At 45.7% G+C, this 20363-nt stretch overlaps 1 protein-coding gene across 1 annotated transcript; it reads right to left on the bottom strand.

Annotated features, from left to right (window-relative positions):
• Positions 1–5931: 5931 nt before the first annotated feature.
• Positions 5932–18907, bottom strand: LOC137534833 (oocyte zinc finger protein XlCOF6-like). Its single transcript, XM_068256496.1, has 5 exons — positions 18847–18907; positions 13274–13471; positions 12687–12784; positions 11837–12569; positions 5932–8254 (listed from the first exon to the last, which is right to left on the bottom strand). Exons 2-5 carry the CDS (start codon positions 13353–13355, stop codon positions 6738–6740), a joined length of 2430 nt encoding a protein of 809 aa, XP_068112597.1. The 5' UTR covers positions 13356–13471; positions 18847–18907; the 3' UTR covers positions 5932–6737.
• Positions 18908–20363: the final 1456 nt, after the last annotated feature.

Genomic DNA, 20363 nt, shown 5'->3' with positions numbered 1-20363 from the left:
CACCTATCCTAACCATTTTGTTTAGGTCCCATAGCTTACGCGACACCTCCTGCAGTGCAAAAACCACCGCCATGGGACTACGGGCAGGTCCCATAGCTTACGCGACACCTCCTGCGGCGCCAAAACCACCGCCATGGAACCACCGCCATGTCCCATAGCTTATGTGACACCTCCTGTGGTGCCAAAACGACCACCATGGGACCACCGCAAGGTCCCATAGCTTACGCAACACCTCCTGCGGCGCCAAAACCACCGCCATGGAACCACCGCCAGGTCCCATAGCTTACGTGACACCTCTTGCGGCGCCAAAATGACCGCCATGGAACCACCGCAAGGTCCCATGGCGTAAGCGACACCTCCTGCGGCGCCAAAACCACCGCCTTGGGACCACTGCTAGGTCCCATGGCTTAAGTGACACCTCCTGCGGCGCCAAAATGACCGCCATGGGACCACCGCTAGGTCCCATGGTGTAAGCGACTCCTCCTGCGGTGCCAAAACGACCGCCGTGGGACCACCGCTAGGTCCCATGGCTTAAGCAACACCTCCTGCGGCCCAAAAAAAATGACCGGGGGGAACAGCTACTAGGTCACATGGGCTACCATTTAGCATAAACAAGGTTTCATTTGCGATTACTTTAATCTTTCCGCCGGAATGCGGAATTCCGTGGAAATCCGCAAAATTCCGCAGAAATGTAATGGCGACAGAATTTAGCGCTGGCGGAATTCCGCAATTCCAGCGGAACGGAATTTGCTCTTTCCGATCATCCACGACTAATAGTTGTCCTATGGACAGATTCCCCCACCTAAGCTGTAGATCTCTGCAGCTCGTCCTATACAGCAGGGCCTCAAAAAAGTCTTGTACTGTTATTCCTTGTGCTCTCACAGTCAGGACTTGTGTCACGTGCCGTGCCTGCTGCTTTCCTTGGATGAGTGGTGGTAGCCTTTCCTGCTCCTTTACCCACAGCATGCCTGCTGCTTTCCTTGTGGTGGTAGCCATTTCTCAGGCTCCAACTCTGGACCGGAATCGAACCCGGATTTCCCCTGGCAGCCATTACCCGTGGTCACAATGGCAGACTTGCCCTCCATAATATGATTCTCGTTGAAGGTACTGAACAGCAAGCAGAAATTTTAATAAAAAAAAAAAAAGATGTAAGATTCAACAATGGTAGAGAAAGAACCATTGAAAGTTGATAAGGCAGTCAGACAGACATAACCTGATATCACTGAGTGAGGAAGAGCAATCTCGCCATAGAGTGCAGTAGACCAGCACGGCCGTCACTACACAATCAGCTGTTTGCGGTGCGTTACACAGTGAGTTTGGTGTGTCAGTGTGAAGCAGTACACTAATTACACTCCCTGATTGATGTATACACATGCAAGATGTTTTAAAGCACTTTAGGCCTGCAATTTAGCATTCAATGTGATTTCTGCCCATAAAACGCTGCTTTGCGTCAAATCCATATTTTTTCTATTCTATGGAAACAGCGCTCAACAACCCACATATTAATACACAAGATTCCACATTTAAAAAGTCCACAACACCCTCAATAGGTGTGATCCACAGGTATCCAGTTAATAGTCCAAGCAATAATTCTTCATATACAGTTCATAGCAGTAATGATATATTCTCACCGGAACAATAGGCCAACCACTAACGATTAGCAATCACGTTTTTGGACCATGCCAGCACACGAACTCCTCCACTGATATAGGACTCCTCAGATGTGTGTATACATGTCATATGAAAGAGAGACACAGCAATAGTGTGATACCGTTTACAGAGCATACACTATCCAGCACCACCAGTGCTCCCACTCCACTCACGGGTCACCCTAAAGTGCCTCCACCAGCTATGCACTCAAGCCTCTCACCAGATAATATGACCGACCCTTCACAGACCAGCAGCTCTAGCTTGTTGTGATGACTTTCTCTTGTGTCAGCTTGTGTCTTGCTGACACAAGAGAAAGTCATCACAACAAGCTAGAGCTGCTGGTCTGTGAAGGGTCGGCCATATTATCTGGTGAGAGGCTTGAGTGCATAGCTGGTGGAGGCACTTTAGGGTGACCCGTGAGTGGAGTGGGAGCACTGGTGGTGCTGGATAGTGTATGCTCTGTAAACGGTATCACACTATTGCTGTGTCTCTCTTTCATATGACATGTATACACACATCTGAGGAGTCCTATAACAGTGGAGGAGTTCGTGTGCTGGCAAGGTCCAAAAACGTGATTGCTAATCGTTAGTGGTTGGCCTATTGTTCCGGTGAGAATATATCATTACTGCTATGAACTGTATATGAAGAATTATTGCTTGGACTATTAACTGGATACCTGTGGATCACACCTATTGAGGGTGTTGTGGACTTTTTAAATGTGGAATCTTGTGTATTAATATGTGGGCTGTTGAGCGCTGTTTCCATAGAATAGAAATTTTGTACGTAGTGTGACACACACAATTGAAAAATAGCGATCCGACCAGACAGAGATTTATTAAGATTTATCAATATTTAGAATATCTATTGAGGAGCGCACAGATCAAATATAGAATTTTTAAATCCATATTTTTCCCCGGGACTTTTGGCATTTATCCCACTCCGCCATGCCCCCCTCCAGGTGCTAGACCCCTTGAAACATCTTTTCCATCACTTTTCTGGCCAGCATAGGTGTTTCTAGTTTTCCAAGTTCGCCTCCACATTAAAGGATACCCGAACTGAAATGTGACATAATGAGATAGACATGTGTATGTACAGTGCCAAGCACACAAATACCTATGCTATGTTCCTTTTTTTCTTTCTCTGTCTGAAAGAGTTAAATATCAGGTATGTAAGTGGCTGACTCAGTCTTGACTCAGACAGGAAGTGACTACAGTGTGACCCTCACTGATAAGAAATTCCCCTTTTTATCTCTTTCTTGCTCTCAGAAGCCATTTTCTGCTAGGAAAGTGTTTTATAGTTGGAATTTCTTATCATTGAGGGTCACACTGTAGTCACTTCCTGTCTGAGTCAGGACTGAGTCAGCCACTTACATACCTGATATTTAACTCTTTCAGACAGAGAAAGAAAAAAAGGAACACAGCATAGTTATTTGTGTGCTAGGCACTGTACATACACATGTCTATCTCATCATGTCACATGTCACTTCGGGTATCCTTTAAGTCTATTGCGGTTCGCGAAAGTTCGCACAAACCGAACTTTCGCGGTAGGTTTGCGAACCTAAAATCGGAGGTGCGGGCCATCTCTATCTATTTTCACCTCGTGTGTCCTTAAACGCTCAGCACAAGGACAGAGCCTCTAACCAAACTGAGATCTCTGATGTTGCTCAGGACTCTGGGATCAATTGACAAAGCTTTTTTTAGTGAGATTATCATTTCCTGGTGTATGTTCTCATTTGCATTTGTGTTTTCCTCAGTGAAAGCTGTGTATGGTAAAATAAATGAAGACTTGTGGAAAGAAAAGAACACAGGGAGATCAGCAGCCCACTTGGTGTATTATCGCAGGATGATCAAAGTATCATGTAAAACGAGATAAATGAACACTCACAAGGCTAGGTTACTAAGAGGCAACCACTCAGAGGAACATGTGAGGAAATACCGCCCCCATTCAGCTTTGTAGGTGGTGTATCACAGTGGTGGCTCCAAAGAAAAGCTCACTCTTAAATTAAGTGAAATAGCTGGAAATACCCAGAAAGAGGAGTGTACATATACTTCAAAAAGAGTTTTATACATATGAGAAGTAGAAAGCAGTATTTCAAAGCTTTATTGTGCACCTTAAAGCAGAACTGAAGATAACCGAAAGTAGATGGCTCTGCATACACCATTTCAGGCAGAGGAGTAAGGGAGGAAACAGCTTCAGGATTGGCTTCAGTCAGAGGCAGCAAAGATAGAAAATGCTTGGAACAGTTTTCTCTTTATTTACTATATTACATACACTGCAATCAAAATGTGGGCAGTTAGGGCCAGATTTAGGCCAAGGCCAACCTAGGCCATGGCCTAGGGCACCACAGGAGCAAAGGCACCAAAGCATTAGGCTAAACTGGTGCTGCATTTGCAAGCTTGCAAATGCTGCAATGCAGGGAGATCAGGCGAGCGCCTGACCGCGATACTCTGCTGCTAGCCGCCTGTGCAGCAGCGACTATGGACTTGGGCAGCATTGGAGACGGAAATGAAGAGGAAGCTTCTGCACTGGAGACGAGTGGAGAAATGAGTGACACTAATGGCTGCTGCGGTGTGAAGGTGAGCTGGCTACCTATACTAAAAGGGGGGTGGAAAAAGGAGGGATTAAGGGAGTCATCTGGCTACCTATACTGAGGAGGGGGGGCTCATCAGGCTTCCTATACTAGAGGGAAGGGGGAGGGGTCATCTGGTTACCTATACTAGAGGGAAGGGGGAGGAGTCATCTGGATACCTATACTAGAGGGAAGGGGGAGGGGTCATCTGGTTACCTATACTAGAGGGAAGGGGTCATCTGGTTACCAATACAAGAGGGAAGGGGGAGGAGTCATCTGGATACCTATACTGAGGAGGGGGGTCATCAGGTTTCCTATACTAGAGGGAAGGGGGGAGGGGTCATCAGGCTTCCTATACTAGAGGGAAGGGGGGGGGGGGGTCATCTCGCTACCTATACTGAAGGGGGCCGGTTGGTGACAGTGGCCTAGGGCAGTAAAGAGTACAAATTCGGCCCTGTGGGCAGTACAATACATATGTTATGTAAGTAGAATAAGTATTTATCTACTTATATATGTGTTGTTGTTTTCCTGGGATAGTATGGCTGACCCATGTGCTTTAACATAAACTTATCTCTTTTCATCAAACATTATTATGAACATATTTTATTTTTGCAAGATAAAAGTAATGCAGTTTATAACAATGCAGTTTTAAACAAATGTTGAAGTGACAATGAAGAAAAAAAAATGAATTTTGATATAATGAATTGGTGGTGTGATACGGATAATTAATAGAACATTAGTAGAAAAGAAAAAAGAGTCATGAGAGACAGTTGAGATAAGTACTTCAAACGACAGTGCTGTCCACGACTTTATAAAGTCGCAGAGCTCAAAGAAGCTCTTTTGCATAGATGACAACTGAAGTTTCTTAACTCTTCTTGTACTGGAAACAATATGAGGCTCATATCTGTGCTAATCATGTTTTATTTCTTAGCAGTACTACACATAGGAATCATTATATAATAAGTTTATCTTCACTTTAGATTTCCTTTAATTAGATCACAGCTGGATTCCATTTCACATGTACTGCAATAAAAAAGCAATACCACCTGCATTCTTAAAGGACAACTGAAGTGAGAAATATATGGAGGCTGCCATATTTATTTTCTTTTATACAATACCAGTTGCCTGGCAGCCCTGCTGATCTATTAGGATGCAGTAGTACCTGAATAATGCCAGAAATAAGCATGAAGGTAATCTTTCAGATCTGACAATAATGTCAGAAACACCTGATCTGCTGCATGCTTGTTCAGGGTCTGTGGCTAAAAGCAATTAGAGGCAGAGGATCAGCAGGATATCCAAGCAACTGTTCTTGCTTAAAAGTAAATAAATATGACAGTTTCCATATCCCCCTTGCTTCATTTGCCCTTTAAACTAATCCTGAAGTCAGAAAAAGAAAAAAAAGATGGATACTTAACCACTTGCCGACCGCATGCTTATACCGTGCGTCGGCAAAGTGGCAGCTGCAGGACCAGCGACGCAGTACTGCGTCGCCAGCTGCAAGCTGATTAATCAGGAAGCAGCCGCTCACGCGAGCGGCTGCTTCCTGTCAAATCACGGCGGGGGGCTCCGTGAATAGCCTGCGGGCTGCCGATGGCGGCTCGCAGGCTAAATGTAAACACAAGCGGAAATAATCCGCTTTGTTTACATTGTACGGCGCTGCTACGCAGCAGCGCCGTAAGGCAGATCGGCGATCCCCGGCCAATCAGCGGCCGGGGATCGCCTCCATGTGACAGGGGACGTCCTGTCACTGGCTGCACAGGACGGATAGTGTCCTGTGCAGCCCGGATCACCGGGAGGGAGAGGTAGGAGAGGGAGGGGGTGAATGTTGCCGCGGAGGGGGGCTTTGAGGTGCCCCCCCCCCGCAACTAGCCTGCACGCAGGAGCGATCAGACCCCCCCTGCACATCATCCCCATAGGGGGGGAAAAAGGGGGGCGATCTGATCGCTCTGCGTGCACCCTGATCTGTGCTGGGGGCTGCAGAGCCCACCCAGCACAGATCACAACAAACAGCGCTGGCCCTTAAGGGGGGGTAAAGGGTGGGTCCTCAAGTGGTTAAGTTACATCGTTAGTGGCAAGCCTCTGGATAGTCCAGAGGGTTTCTTTATCTTCCTAAACTGTGTTGTTCCAGTTCTGGGCTCCTTGGTGTCTTCAGAGTGCGGGCGTAGCCATGGATGAGAGGGGCCGTATTGCCCATGTGCAAGTACGGCCGCACAGGCTCAGAAGAATGAAGGCACTTGTGCATGGAGGAAAAAAAGCCATGAACGAGCACCTTCGTTCTACTGGGCCTGCGAAAACCTTACACATTCATAGCTGCACTTGCACGCTGAAGAAACATTTCTGAGCTGCTGGGGTTTTGAGAGATGTATCATGGTAACAGTATGGTGTACAAGGATATAGGCTGCCTATGGACTATCCAGAAGCTTCTCACTAACCAGGTAAGTACATATTTTTGTATCAATTAAGGATTAATTTATTAACAAATGAAATGCCACATGTATTCTTAATGGTATGAATGATTTCACACTGTAACAACAAGGATGGGGGCCTCATCGGTATGAACTCTCTGGTGTCTAACAAGGTGTGACTTTGTGCTAAACAATTTCCCACATACAGAACAATTATAAGGCTTCTCGCCACTGTGAATTTTTTGATGTACGGTAAGTTGTTTTGCTGATTTGAATGATTTCCCACAATCAGAACAAGGGAAAGGCCTCTCACTGGTGTGGGTTTTTTGGTGTACATTGAGCTGTGGTCCTGTTTTGAATGATTTCCCACACTCGGAACAAGGAAAGGGTCTTTCACCGGTGTGAACTCTCTGGTGTCTAATAAGGTGCGCAGTACAGGTAAACCGCTTCCCACACTCTGAACATGAGAATGGAGGCTCCTGTGAGTGCCTCTTCTTGTGCTCAGCGAGAGAGGCTTCCGATTTACAACATCTGCTGCATTCAGGACATGGGAATCCCTTATTATCCCTGTGTGAGGCACGATATGAAGTATCAAAAGAAGATTCCACCAGATTAAATGGATTTGGTGCTACATTGGATCTTAAAGATTCCTCAAACTCAGAAGGCTTCTCATCAATGTGAATTTTTTGGTGTCCACCAATCCGAATTACTGTTTTGAATGCTTCATCATATTCAGAACAAGGAAATGGCTTATTGGTGTGAGTTTTTAGATGAACACTAAGCTGAGGTTGTGTTTTGAATGATTTCCCACACTCTGCACAAGGATATGGCAACTCAGCAATGTGAATTTTTTGGTGTTCACTGAGATGTATTGCTGTTTGAAACACTTTTCCACATTCAGAACAAGTGACATGCCTCTCAGTGATGTGCGTTTTTAGGTGTCCATTAAGCTGTGATGCTGTTTTGAATGATTTCCCACACTCAGAACAAGGATGGGGCCTCTCTCCAGCGTGGATTTTTTTGTGTACACCGAGCTGTATTGCAGTTTTGAATGCTTTGCCACATTCAGAACACGGAAAGGGCCTCTCATTGGTGTGAGTTTTTATGTGTCCATTAAGCTGTGGTCCTGTTTTAAAAGACTTCCCACACTCAGGACAAGGATAAGGCCTCTCACCAGTGTGAACTCTCTGGTGTCTAATAAGGTGCGCAGTACAGGTAAAACGTTTCCCACAATCTGAACATGAGAATGGTGGCTCCTGTGAGTGCCTCCTCAAGTGCACAGCGAGAGAGGCTTCCGATTTACAACATCTGCTGCACTGAGGACACGGGAAGCCCTGATTTTCCCTCTGCGTAGCATGATATGATGCATCACAAGAACAATCCTTCACATGAGACGGATCTGATGCTGTATCGGATCTGTGACATCTTGAATGGCTATCTGAAAGGACATGTAGTGATTTATCTGAAGATCCCTGACCAATACAGGGAGTCATTCCTCTGTCTGCAATGTGCCCTCGGTAATGGGCATTTCCAGTAATGGGAAAATATTGTGTGGCACTATTCTCTTCTGCAGTCACCGCTGGATGTGATATAAGATGTCCCTGCAAGGTGTTTGTACCATTCCGTCTTCCTATTGGAAAGAAAATGTGACTGTTATATAGTATATGTTACTGTTTCACATTGTGCAGTCAGAAGTCATGTACACATACATTATACAGAGAAATGTAAACCCTCCTTTCATGTGGTATACAGTATATACTCCTCATTTGTTGGCACTATGATGTTATACTGAGGAATGGAGATGGGCCTCTCATATGGTGTACAGTATCTCCTCCTCATTTGTTGGTACTATGATGTTATACTGAGGAATAGAGATGGGTCTTTCATATGGTGTACAGCATATACTCTTTTTTAGTTGGTACTATGATGTTATACTGAGGAATGGAGATGGGCCTTTCATATGGTGTTCAGTATCTCCTCCTCATTTGTTGGTACTATGATGTTACACTGAGGAATGGAGATGGGCCTGTCATATGGTGTACAGTATCTCCTCCTCATTTGTTGGTACTATGATGTTATACTGAGGAATGGAGATAGGCCTTTCATATGGTGTACAGTATCTCCTCCTCATTTGTTGGTACTATGATGTTATACTGAGGAATAGAGATGGGTCTTTCATATGGTGTACAGCATATACTCTTTTTTAGTTGGTACTATGATGTTATACTGAGGAATGGAGATGGGCCTTTCATATGGTGTTCAGTATCTTTGTTGGTACTATGATGTTACACTGAGGAATGGAGATGGGCCTGTCATATGGTGTACAGTATCTCCTCCTCATTTGTTGGTACTATGATGTTATACTGAGGAATGGAGATGGACCTTTCATATGGTGTACAGTATCTCCTCCTCATTTGTTGGTATGATGATGTTATACTGAGGAATGGAGATGGGCCTCTCATATGGTGTACAGCATCTCCTCCTCATTTGTTGACACTATGATGTTATACTGAGGAATGGAGATAGGCCTTTCATATGGTGTACAGTATCTCCCAGGGATGTGGAGTCGGTCCAAAAATCCACTGACTCCGACTCCTCAGTTTAGGATTCCACCGACTCCGACTCCTCTAATTTGCATATTACAATTTTGTTTATTAAAAGTATGTAATATGAAATTCGTCTCTTAACTGCCAACGCTTAGGAATTTTACAAGACAACTGAAGTGAGAAGGATATGTAGACTACTATATTTATTCCCTTTAGACTAAAACTAGTCCTTGGTAAGAGTACTTGTAAAAGGTACAAACCGGAACAAAGAACATCTATCAGGCCCTAGGCAATGTAAGTGTGGGTACATGTAAGAATGATGTGCAGGTACTCTGCAGGGGAATGAGGAGATTGTAAACAGACAACACCTCTGTGTTCAATGTGCACAGCATTCTAAGTGGATTCCCTGCAGCTCTGTGGGGAGTGCATATGTAGAGTATAGTACTACTGTGTAACAAAGTAAACCTGAAACAGATGAAATTAAAGTTTTATACATACCTGGGGCTTCCTCCAGCCGCCTTCAGGATAATCAGTCCCTCGTTGTCCTACTCCACCACCTGGATCTTCTGCTATGAGTTCAGGTACTTGAGCCAGTCGGGCGTGTAGTGCGCATGCACACACTCCGCCGCCAGGAGCATACTACACCTGTGCAGCACTATTGCGCAGGTGCAGAATGTTCCTGGCTGTGGGAGCGGCATGCGGCCGGACAGCGCTGACTGGCTGAATTACCAGGACTCATAGCAGAAGATCCGGGTGGTGGAGGACAGCGAGGGACTGATTAGCCTGAAGGGGGCTGGAGGAAGCCCCAGGTATGTATAAAACTTTACTTTTCATCCGTCTCAGTTACCCTTCAATTTGTAGTCACCAAACCAAATTTTAACATATCAAATTATTTGATTTCATCAGCAAAGGGAGTGCATACATTTGCATAAATCAGCATCAATGCAGAATTATTTCCATCTCGTTGACCATCTCTATTAGTGACACAGCTACACATCAGGCTTTATTCTTACAGCATAGATGTTATTTAGTATATATAAGAGATTCTTGTGTACACATCATATATACAGTCACAATCAGATGTGTATATCTGACCTTAAAAATACGGGGACTGCTTTATTGAAGCAGCACAAGTAACTAATTTTGATTGGTTTATTTCATTTTTGTGGACTAAGCACAGCTATTACTGTATATATACTGTATATATACATTATTTTTAATGACTATTATCTGAGAAATAGAACATTTTATCATATTTTCTATTTTAATTACAGTTACAAATTCATTAGGAGTCGGTGCATTTTTTTCCCGACTCCGACTCCAGGCACCCAAAATTGCCCGACTCCACGACTCCGACTCCACAGCCCTGGTATCTCCTCCTCATTTGTTGTTGCTATGATGTTATACTGAGGAATGGAGATGGGCCTTTCATATGGTGTACAGTATCTCCTCCTCATTTGTTGGTGCTGTGATGTTATACTGAGGAATGGAGATGGACTTTTCATATGGTGTACAGTATCTCCTCCTTATTTGTTGGCACTATGATGTTATACTGAGGAATGGAGATGGGCCTTTCATATGGTGTACAGTATCTCCTCCTCATTTGTTGCTACTATGATGTTATACTGAGGAATGGAGATGGGCCTTTCATATGGTGTACAGTATCTCCTCCTCATTTGTTGCTACTATGATGTTATACTGAGGAATGGAGATGGGCCTTTCATATGGTGTACAGTATCACCTCCTCATTTGTTGGTGCTAGGGTGTTATACTGAGGAATGGAGATGGATCTCTCATATGGTGTACAGTATCTCCTCCTCATTTGTTGGTGCTAGGGTGTTATACTGAGGAATGGAGATAGGCCTTCCATATGGTGTACAGTATCTCCTCCTCATTTGTTGGTGCTAGGGTGTTATACTGAGGAATGGAGATGGATCTCTCATATGGTGTACAGTATCTCCTCCTTTGTTGGTGCTAGGGTGTTATACTGAGGAATGGAGATGGGCCTTCCATATGGTGTATCTTATCCAGTTTTGCATGCAATGTTATCTACATCTGTTGGAGCAAACGTCAAATTAATATAAACTGACGAGACAAACAAATGTATCTTCAGTGCTAGTCCTAAATAGGACCTTTCTGGAATCCCAAAGGTCTAATTTAGGTTTTAAAGGTTAAAGAACTGGGTTTAAAATGTTGAGTGCTGAAGGGATATGAGCACAAACAAACCTTGACATTCTGATTTTCTTTCTGTTACCTGCACACAGAACTTTTAAGACCTCTTATTAGCTATCACTGAAAGTGAGCATGCCGTATTTGACATCTCCCACCGAAGAGAAGATTATTTACACCCCTGTATTCTTAACCCTTACAGTACAAAACAAAACAAAACAAGAAGAACACAGGCTTGTACTGAGACTGTACATCTCTATGTTTATCTTAACACACAACATGTCATGTTATAGCCGCTTTATGCGTATTTGGTGATGCCGTTAATGTTTTCAAGGATGGCAATGAAGAATTTATGTTCTCCAAACTCTGGGGTATTTTACATTGAAAACATAAAAGACTTCTCTGTCATAGGATATTGACCAAGGTCATACAATATAAAAGTCACAGAGCTGCTCTTTACAAGTGACAAGCTTGCTGTGTTTTTAATTAATATTTACCTGTGATGACATATTCATAAAGTTCATCCACTTTAACACTTGCTATCATGTCATTGTCCTGTAAGGATTTCCAACATCTGCTTACATTCATGTCTTCTTCCTCATCTTTAATTACCTTCAACAAAACACCCTCCTCTGTAGACTGCTGATCACCCCGCATATTAGTGTCTTCTTCATCCTCTTTAATTGTCCTCATCATGTCACCCTTCTCTATAATCTGATGAACATTCCACACATACGGCTCTTCTTCTTGTTTAATTGTCTTCAGCACTTCATCCCTCTCCACAGGCTGCTGATCACTCCTCACATATGTCTCTTCTTCCTCTGCTTTAATAGTCCTCAACATTTTACCCTTCTCTATATACTGTTTTTCACCTAACACACACCTCTCTTCTTTTTCCTCTTTAAATGTTGTCACCATATCACCCTTCTCCATAGACTGCTGATTACCCCTCACATACGTCTCTTCTTCTTCTTCCTTTTTAATTTCCCTCATCATGTCACCCTCCTCCATAGACTGCTGACCACTCCTCACATACATCTCCTCTTCTTCATTCTTAATTGCTCTCATCATGTCTCCCTCCTCCATTGGTTGCTGAGCTGCCTTCAATTGCATCTCTTCTTCTTCCTCTTTGACCGTCCTTGTTATTTCCTCCTCTGTAGACAGGTGACAAGCTCTCACAAATGTCTTTTCTTCTTTAACCTCTATTTTCATAGTGGTCATTCCATTAATCTAAACCCATAAATTGAAAAGAAATGTAGGATTACATACCGTTAGTATTGAATAACGTAACATAGACCAATATTATTCTCATACAGAATACTTTTCAACATCCTCAGTTCCACCTACCTGAGCATGATCAGGGATGGTGGGATCTTCCTGTGGACAATCCTGGGAATAAAAAAGACATGTGCGTTTCTCTGGTGGGTTTCTGTTCATGGATCCATCTGTAAGAAACACACACACTGACTGAATACATTGTCTCTATAGGCTTCATTAAACCTACCGTGCACAAAAAGCACGGGTTATTATTAGCATGTGCTCGCTACACTCGATCGTGTCAGCGCAGTGTGCACTCTTAATACATGCATGATGCTCCTAACTGCCGTGCGATGTGCTTGTAGCCTGAGCGCGGTACTTCACTACCGCGGCCGCCACTTCATTAATTACCGTAGTAGAGGCCACGCTAGTGGAGTACCGCAGTCGCGCTGTAAGCACATCACATGGCAGTTAGAAGCATCGCACGGAAGTTACGAGTGCACACTGCACTGACGGTACTGAGCGCAGCATGCACATGCTAATATTAACTTGCACTGCTTATGTGCAGAAGGTTTAGTGAATCAAGCCAAATGTGATTATGAGATGATGGGGAATCTAGGTACAGTAGTCCCTCTGTACTTCTCTCTCCATTACAAGAAATGAAAGTCTCCTCTTACCCAGTGATGTGAGGGCCGGTGGATTCTTTATCATGATGTCCTTGTAGAGATCCTTTTGTCCTAAATACTGCCACTCCTCCATGGAGAAATAGAAGGTGGCACCCTCTCCCTTCTTCTGCGTTATGTGACTCTATGATAGTTTTCTTCCATCCTCACTTATGTGGTCTGCAAAGCTCTACAACTTGCATCATCTCTTCTCTGCAGAATGACAATAAAGTAAAAATTACCTGAACTGTTATTGAAGTCACAGGCTAAGCATGTGACCGGGGAGGGGGTGTGTGCTTTGCACATCTTACTGACCCTCAGGGGGCATTTACCTTTTTTTGTTTACAATGCAAAATTGCTGCAGTTTTACACATAGCTCCACAGGATAGGATGGCTGAGCAACTCATTTATATTTAATATCTCTAAGTACTATATTAATTCATACCTCTGACTGTGTATTGGTTTTTTTCCATCCACCACAAAATGCCCATAAATCTGATTCTCTGCTTGTGATGCTGAGCCACTGACCTCACAAGTGTATGACTCAAATCTTGGCAAATATGCAACATCCTTTTTTCTAACCCCCAACCTGCCTGACACCCACCCTTCTCTTACTTCCCATTCTACCCAATCTCTCTGACATTTCTACTCCTGTCCTGTTCTTCATCTGCCTGAAAACCTCATCCTCTTACCCTTTAAACCTCACATATGCCTGACAACCACCATAAGCAGTGAACACACTTAAAACCATTAGCAGCTTCAATAGAGTTATCTCTTTGAGATAAGATAACTGCTTTTGTCCTCAGTCAGCAGAGCTCATTGTGCTGAAAATTCTTTGGAATGCTTTTATCTCTCCCTGCTAACAGAAAATACAGGAACTGAAAGCAGAAGTCCTCTATTATTGGCTCATACTGCCCCCCAGTGACAAGTGGCCATACATTCACATTACAGCAGTACTATTAAGTAGCAAGTAAATGTAAAAAGAAATAAAAAAATGTGCTGAAATATATTGGCCTGGAGCACCTCGAAGCCTCTAAATAAAATGGGTGCTATAGGATTAAAGGACAACTGAAGTGAAAAGAATATGGATGCTCCTATATTCATTGCTTTTTAAACAATACCAGTTGCCTGGCAGCCCTGCTGGTCTATTTGGCTGCAGGATTGTCCGATTCACACCAGAAACAAGCATGCGGCTAATCTTGTCAGATCTGACAATAATGTAAGAAACACCTGATATGTATATGCTTGTTCAGGGTTTATGGATAAAAATATTAAAAGCAGAGGATCAACAGGATAGTCAGGCAACTGGCATTGCTTAAAATGAATAAATATGGCCGCCTCCATATTCCTCTCACGTCAGTTGTCCTTTAAATAACTGTCACTCAGAAATATTGTTACACAAGCACTCTGCAGGCAACATAAGGGAGGGAAACATGCATGTATGTGCACAGTTTCCCTTTCCAGTTCATTAGAGCCATTCACAGCAGCAGAAGCAGCTGGACATAGCCCCAGAAGTGTGACACACTTTTGATAGTCTTGCTGCTGCTCTCTGAGTACTTCGGTGCTTGCTAAGTGGAGGGATTGCAGTAAATTATCCTGTCAAAGTTAATGGCAGTCTGGGAAAAAGTATGGAGCACATTGGGAAACTGAAATACACTGTGGGGATACTGGGAAGCCGGGACACACACTGGGAGATAAAGTGAAGCTGGGATACACTATAAAAGACACTAGGAAACTGAGACATGCTATAGAGCTTGGGGACCTGGAATACTCTGTGAGGACACTGGAAATTTGTGATATGCTATGGGAACACAGGGAATCTGGGGCACACTGTGGGAGACATTATAGGATACAGTAAGAAACAGGGTCGTTATGGAGGACACTAGAAAGTTGGGATATGCAATGGGATACTGGGAATCTGGGACACACTGTGCGATAAACTAAGAAACTGGGACACGTTATGAAGGACAATAAAAAAAGCTGGAAAACACTATAGAGACACTGGAAACCTGGGTCACACTATGGAAATACAGGGAAGCTGAAGCACACTAAGAAACTGGGATATGCTATGGGGAACACTGGGAAGCTGGGGCACACTATGAGGACACTGGGAAGCTGGGGCACACTATGGGGAACACTGGGAAACTGGGACACACTATGGGGAACACTGGGAAGCTGGGGAACACTGGGAAGTTGGGACACACTATGGGGAACACTGGGAAGCTGGGACACACTATGGAGACACTGGGAAGCTGGGACGCACTATGGGGAACACTGGGAAGCTGGGAAGTACTATGGGGAACACTGCAAAGATGGGACACACTATGGAGACACTGGGAAGCTGGAACTATGGGGACACTGGGAAGCTGGGACACACTATGGAGACACTGGGAAGCTGGAACACACTATGGGGACACTAGGAAGCTGGGGCACACTATGAGGACACTGGGAAGCTGGGGCACACTATGGGGAACACTGGGAAGCTGGGACACACTATGGGGACACTGGGACACACTATGGGGAGCACTGGGAAGCTGGGTCACACTATGGGGACACTGGGAAGCTGGGGCACACTATGGGGAACACTGGGAAGCTGGGACACACTATGGGGACACTGGGAAGCTGGGACACACTATGGGGACACTGGGAAGCTGGGACACACTATGGGGACACTGGGAAGCTGGGACACACTATGGGGACACTGGGAAGCTGGGACACACTATGGGGTACACTGGGAAGCTGGGACACACCATAGAGACACTGGGAAGCTGGGGCACAGTATGGGGAACACTGGGAAGCTGGGACACACTATAGGGACACTGGGAAGCTGGGACACACTATGGGGACACTGGGAAGCTGGGACACACTATGGGGACACTGGGACACACTATGGGGACACTGGGAAGCTGGGACACACTATGGGGACACTGGGAAGCTGGTACACATTATGAGGATACTGGGAAGCTGGGGCACACTATGGAGACACTGGGAAGCTGGGACACACTATGGGGACACTGGGAAGCTGGGGCACACTATGGGGAACACTGGGAAGCACTATGGGGACACTGGGAAGCTGGGACACACTATGGGGAACACTGGGAAGCTGGGGCACACTGTGGGGAACACCGGGAAGCTGGGACACACCATAGAGACACTGGAAAGCTGGGACACACTATGAGGACACTGGGAAGCTGGGACATGCTATGAGGACACTGGGAAGCTGGGACACACCATAGAGACACTGGGAAGCTGGGACACATTATGAGGACACTGGGAAGCTGGGACATGCTATGAGGACACTGGGAAGCTGGGACACACTATGGGGACACTGGGAAGCTGGGACACACTATGAGGACACTGGGAAGCTGGGACGCACTATGGGGAACACTGGGAAGCACTATGGGGACACTGGGAAGCTGGGACACACTATGGGGAACACTGGGAAGCTGGGGCACACTATGGGGAACACTGAGAAGCTGGGACACACCATAGAGACACTGGGAAGCTGGGACACACTATGAGGACACTGGGAAGCTGGGACATGCTATGAGGACACTGGGAAGCTAGGACACACTATGGGGACACTGGGAAGCTGGGACGCACTATGGGAAACACTGGGAAGCACTATGGGGACACTGGGAACCTGGGACACACTATAGGGGCATTGGGAAGCTGGGACACACTATGGGGACACTGGGAAGCTGGGACACACTATGGGGAACACTGGGAAACACCATGGAGACACTGGAAAGCTGGGACACACTATGAGGACACTGGGAAGCTGGGACACACTATGGGGACACTGGGAAGCTGGGACACACTGTGGGGAACACTGGGAAGCTGGGACACACTATGGAGACACTGGGACGCACTATGGGGAACGCTGGGAAACTGGGACACACTATGGAGACACTGGGAAGCTGGGATACACTATGGGGACACTGGAAAGCTGGGATACACTATGAGGACACTGGGAAGCTGGGACACACTATGGGGACATTGGGAAGCTGGGACACACTATGGGGACACTGGGAAGCTGGGACACACTATGGGGACACTGGGAAGCTGGGACACACTATGGGGAACACTGGGAAGCTGGGACGCACTATGGGGAACACTGGGAAGCTGGGACACACCATGGAGACACTGGAAAGCTGGGACACACTATGAGGACACTGGGAAGCTGGGACACACTATGGGGACACTGGGAAGCTAGGACACACTGTGGGGAACACTGGGAAGCTGGGACACACTATGGCGACACTGGGGCGCACTATGGGGAACGCTGGGAAACTAGGACACACTATGGAGACACTGGGAAGCTGGGATACACTATGGGGACACTGGAAAGCTGGGATACACTATGAGGACACTGGGAAGCTGGGACACATTATGAGGACACTGGGAAGCTGGGACACATTATGAGGACACTGGGAAGCTGGGACACATTATGAGGACACTGGGAAGCTGGGACACACTATGGGGACACTGGGAAGCTGGGGCACACTATGGGGGACACTGGGGCACACTATGGGGGAACTGAGACATGCTATGGGGCACACTGGGAAGCTGGGGCACACTATGGAGACACTGGGAAGCTGGGACACACTATGGGGACACTGGGAAGCTGGGACACACTATGGGGAACACTGGGAAGCTGGGACACGCTAAGAGGACACTGGGAAGCTGGGACACGCTATGAGGACACTGGGAAGCTGGGACACGCTATGAGGACACTGGGAAGCTGGGATACACTATGGGGACACTGGGAAGCTGGGATACACTATGGCAGGGGTAGGGAACCTTGGCTTTCCAGCTGTGATAAAACTACAAATCCCAGCATGCATTTGCCTTTATTAATCATGACTGTAGCTGTCAGGTTTCTGCAATGCATTGTGGGACTTGTAGTTCCATAACAGCTGGAGAGCCAAGGTTCCCTACCCCTGCACTATGGGGACACTGGGAAGCTGGGGCACACTATGCGGACACTGGGAAGCTGGGACACGCTATGAGGACACTGGGAAGCTGGGACACACTATGGGGACACTGGGAAGCTGGGGCACACTATGGGGACACTGGGAATCTCGGATACACTATGGGGGACACTGGGGCACACTATGGGGGAACTGGGACATGCTATAGGGCACACTGGGAAGCTGGGGCACACTATGGAGACACTGGGAAGCTGGGACCCACTATGGGGACACTGGGAAGCTGGGACACACTATGAGGACACTGGGAAGCTGGGACACGCTATGGGGACACACTGGGAAGCTGGGTCATGCTGTGGGGCACACTATGAGGGACATTGGGAAGCTGAGGCACACTATGAGGGAAACTGGGAAGCTGGTGCACAGTATGGGGGAGACTGGGGGACTGGGACATGCTATGGGGAACACTGGGAAGCTGGAATACACGATGGGTGATACTGGAATGGGGGTAGGGCACATTGCGATAGGGAGAGCCTAAGAAGTGTGGACACTGGGAAAGAGGAATAAGCCCGTCATCTTATTACAAGGCTTCTAGTCTGTGTGTAGCAGCAGCTAATAGGGACACATGGGAAAAATACAATATTAATGCTATATTACCTCCCCTGCTGCCAGTTCCAGTAACGCCTTTCATTGCTTATCACTTCCTGTCTGGATTCTCCACCCCCTAGTGTCAGCTCCACCTTCATGTTTCTACACCTCCCATTTGCCATAATAGATAAGTAGGTACTAGAAGAAGCCTTCTGCTGTGTTCGTCTGTCGGGGCGGTGACTGCCATCTTGTGGAGGAAATACAAACTGCAGCTCACAGTGTTTTCCAGGAGAGACTGTAATCCTCTTACTGCACACAGAAACATCTCCCCAGATCTAGCACAGCAATTATTTAGCTAAATGCACTAAGTGTAGTTTTTAAACTATACAAATTTGGTATTTTTCAGTTTTCAGGACGGACAAGATTTTTTGTCTGGCATTGACCCTCAGCACTTTACCCTCAGCTCCCCGCACTAAGAACTTTACCATCAGCTCCTCACTTTACTCTTAGCTCCCACCCACTTTACCCACAGCACTTTACCCTTAGCTCCCACCACTCAGCACTTTACTCTCAACTCCCTGCATTCAGCACTTTACCCTCAGCTCCCCAAACTCAGCACTTTACCCTAAGCTACGCACACTGAGCTCCAAAACTAAAAACTTCACACTCAGCTTCCTGCAATCAGCATTTTATCCACAGCACTTTACAATAGGCTCCCTGCCCTCAGCACTTCACTCTCAGCACCCCACCCTTTACCCTCAGCACTTTACCTTCAGCCCTTGCACTCAGCACTTTACCTTCATCTCTTGCACTCAGCTCATCACACCTAGTGTTGAGCCGAAATTTTCGAAATTTCCCGTTACTATAATTACGCATGCGAAATTTGCTATTACGATGCGAAATTATGGTAGCGTAATTGCCATTAAAATCGTAACTGAAAATACCGTAAGCGTAATTTTCAACGTGTAATTTCGCGTTTCGTTCATAACGTAATTTCGCGTTAAACCATAACGTAATTTTGCATTAAACCATAACGTAATTTCGCATTTCTTCGTAATTTCGCGAATTTCGTAATTACTTGTTAGCTATAAAAAGAAGGAAGCCTTTTCTCTGCCCACAGCAAAAACAGAGCCGCTTGAGGTATGCTAAAGCACATTTGGACAAGCTAGCTTAATTTTGGAATAAGGTGCTGTGGACTGATGAAACTAAAATTGAGTTATTTGGGCATAACAAGGGGCATTATTCGTGGAGGAAAAACAACTCAGCATTCCGTAACGCGAAAACTACGCGAAAATTAACGCTTACAGTAATATGAACTATCGCGAAATTACGTTATGTAACTACGCTTACAAACGGTTGCATGCAAGGCAAACGTAATTTCGCGATACCCACTGTAATGTGAAAATTACGTGAAAATTACGCTTACGCGGAATTTCGCGAAATCCTTCTTCATTACGATTATGTACTTACGGCCATAATCATAATTACACTAATTACGCAAAATTTCGCGAAATCGTAATTAAGTCATTACGCTCATCTCTACTCACACCCAAGTCATAGCACCTCCCATTCAGCATTTCACACTC

This window comes from Hyperolius riggenbachi, chromosome 10, assembly GCF_040937935.1.
Source record: "Hyperolius riggenbachi isolate aHypRig1 chromosome 10, aHypRig1.pri, whole genome shotgun sequence".
Classification (NCBI taxonomy): Eukaryota; Metazoa; Chordata; class Amphibia; order Anura; family Hyperoliidae; genus Hyperolius; species Hyperolius riggenbachi.
Note: the sequence above shows the minus strand (reverse complement) of the source record. Positions and strands in the feature narration are given on the sequence as shown.

Bases quoted from the DNA above. Each gene is read 5' to 3' on its own strand.
- LOC137534833 (XM_068256496.1), bottom strand. From the start codon at position 13,355: ATGGAGGAGTGGCAGTATTTAGGACAAAAGGATCTCTACAAGGACATC. The intron at 12,785-13,273 runs GTAAGAGGAGAC...TGTTTCTTACAG, and splicing joins ACCGGCCCTCACATCACTGG to ATGGATCCATGAACAGAAAC. The intron at 12,570-12,686 runs GTAGGTGGAACT...TTATGGGTTTAG, and splicing joins CCATCCCTGATCATGCTCAG to ATTAATGGAATGACCACTAT.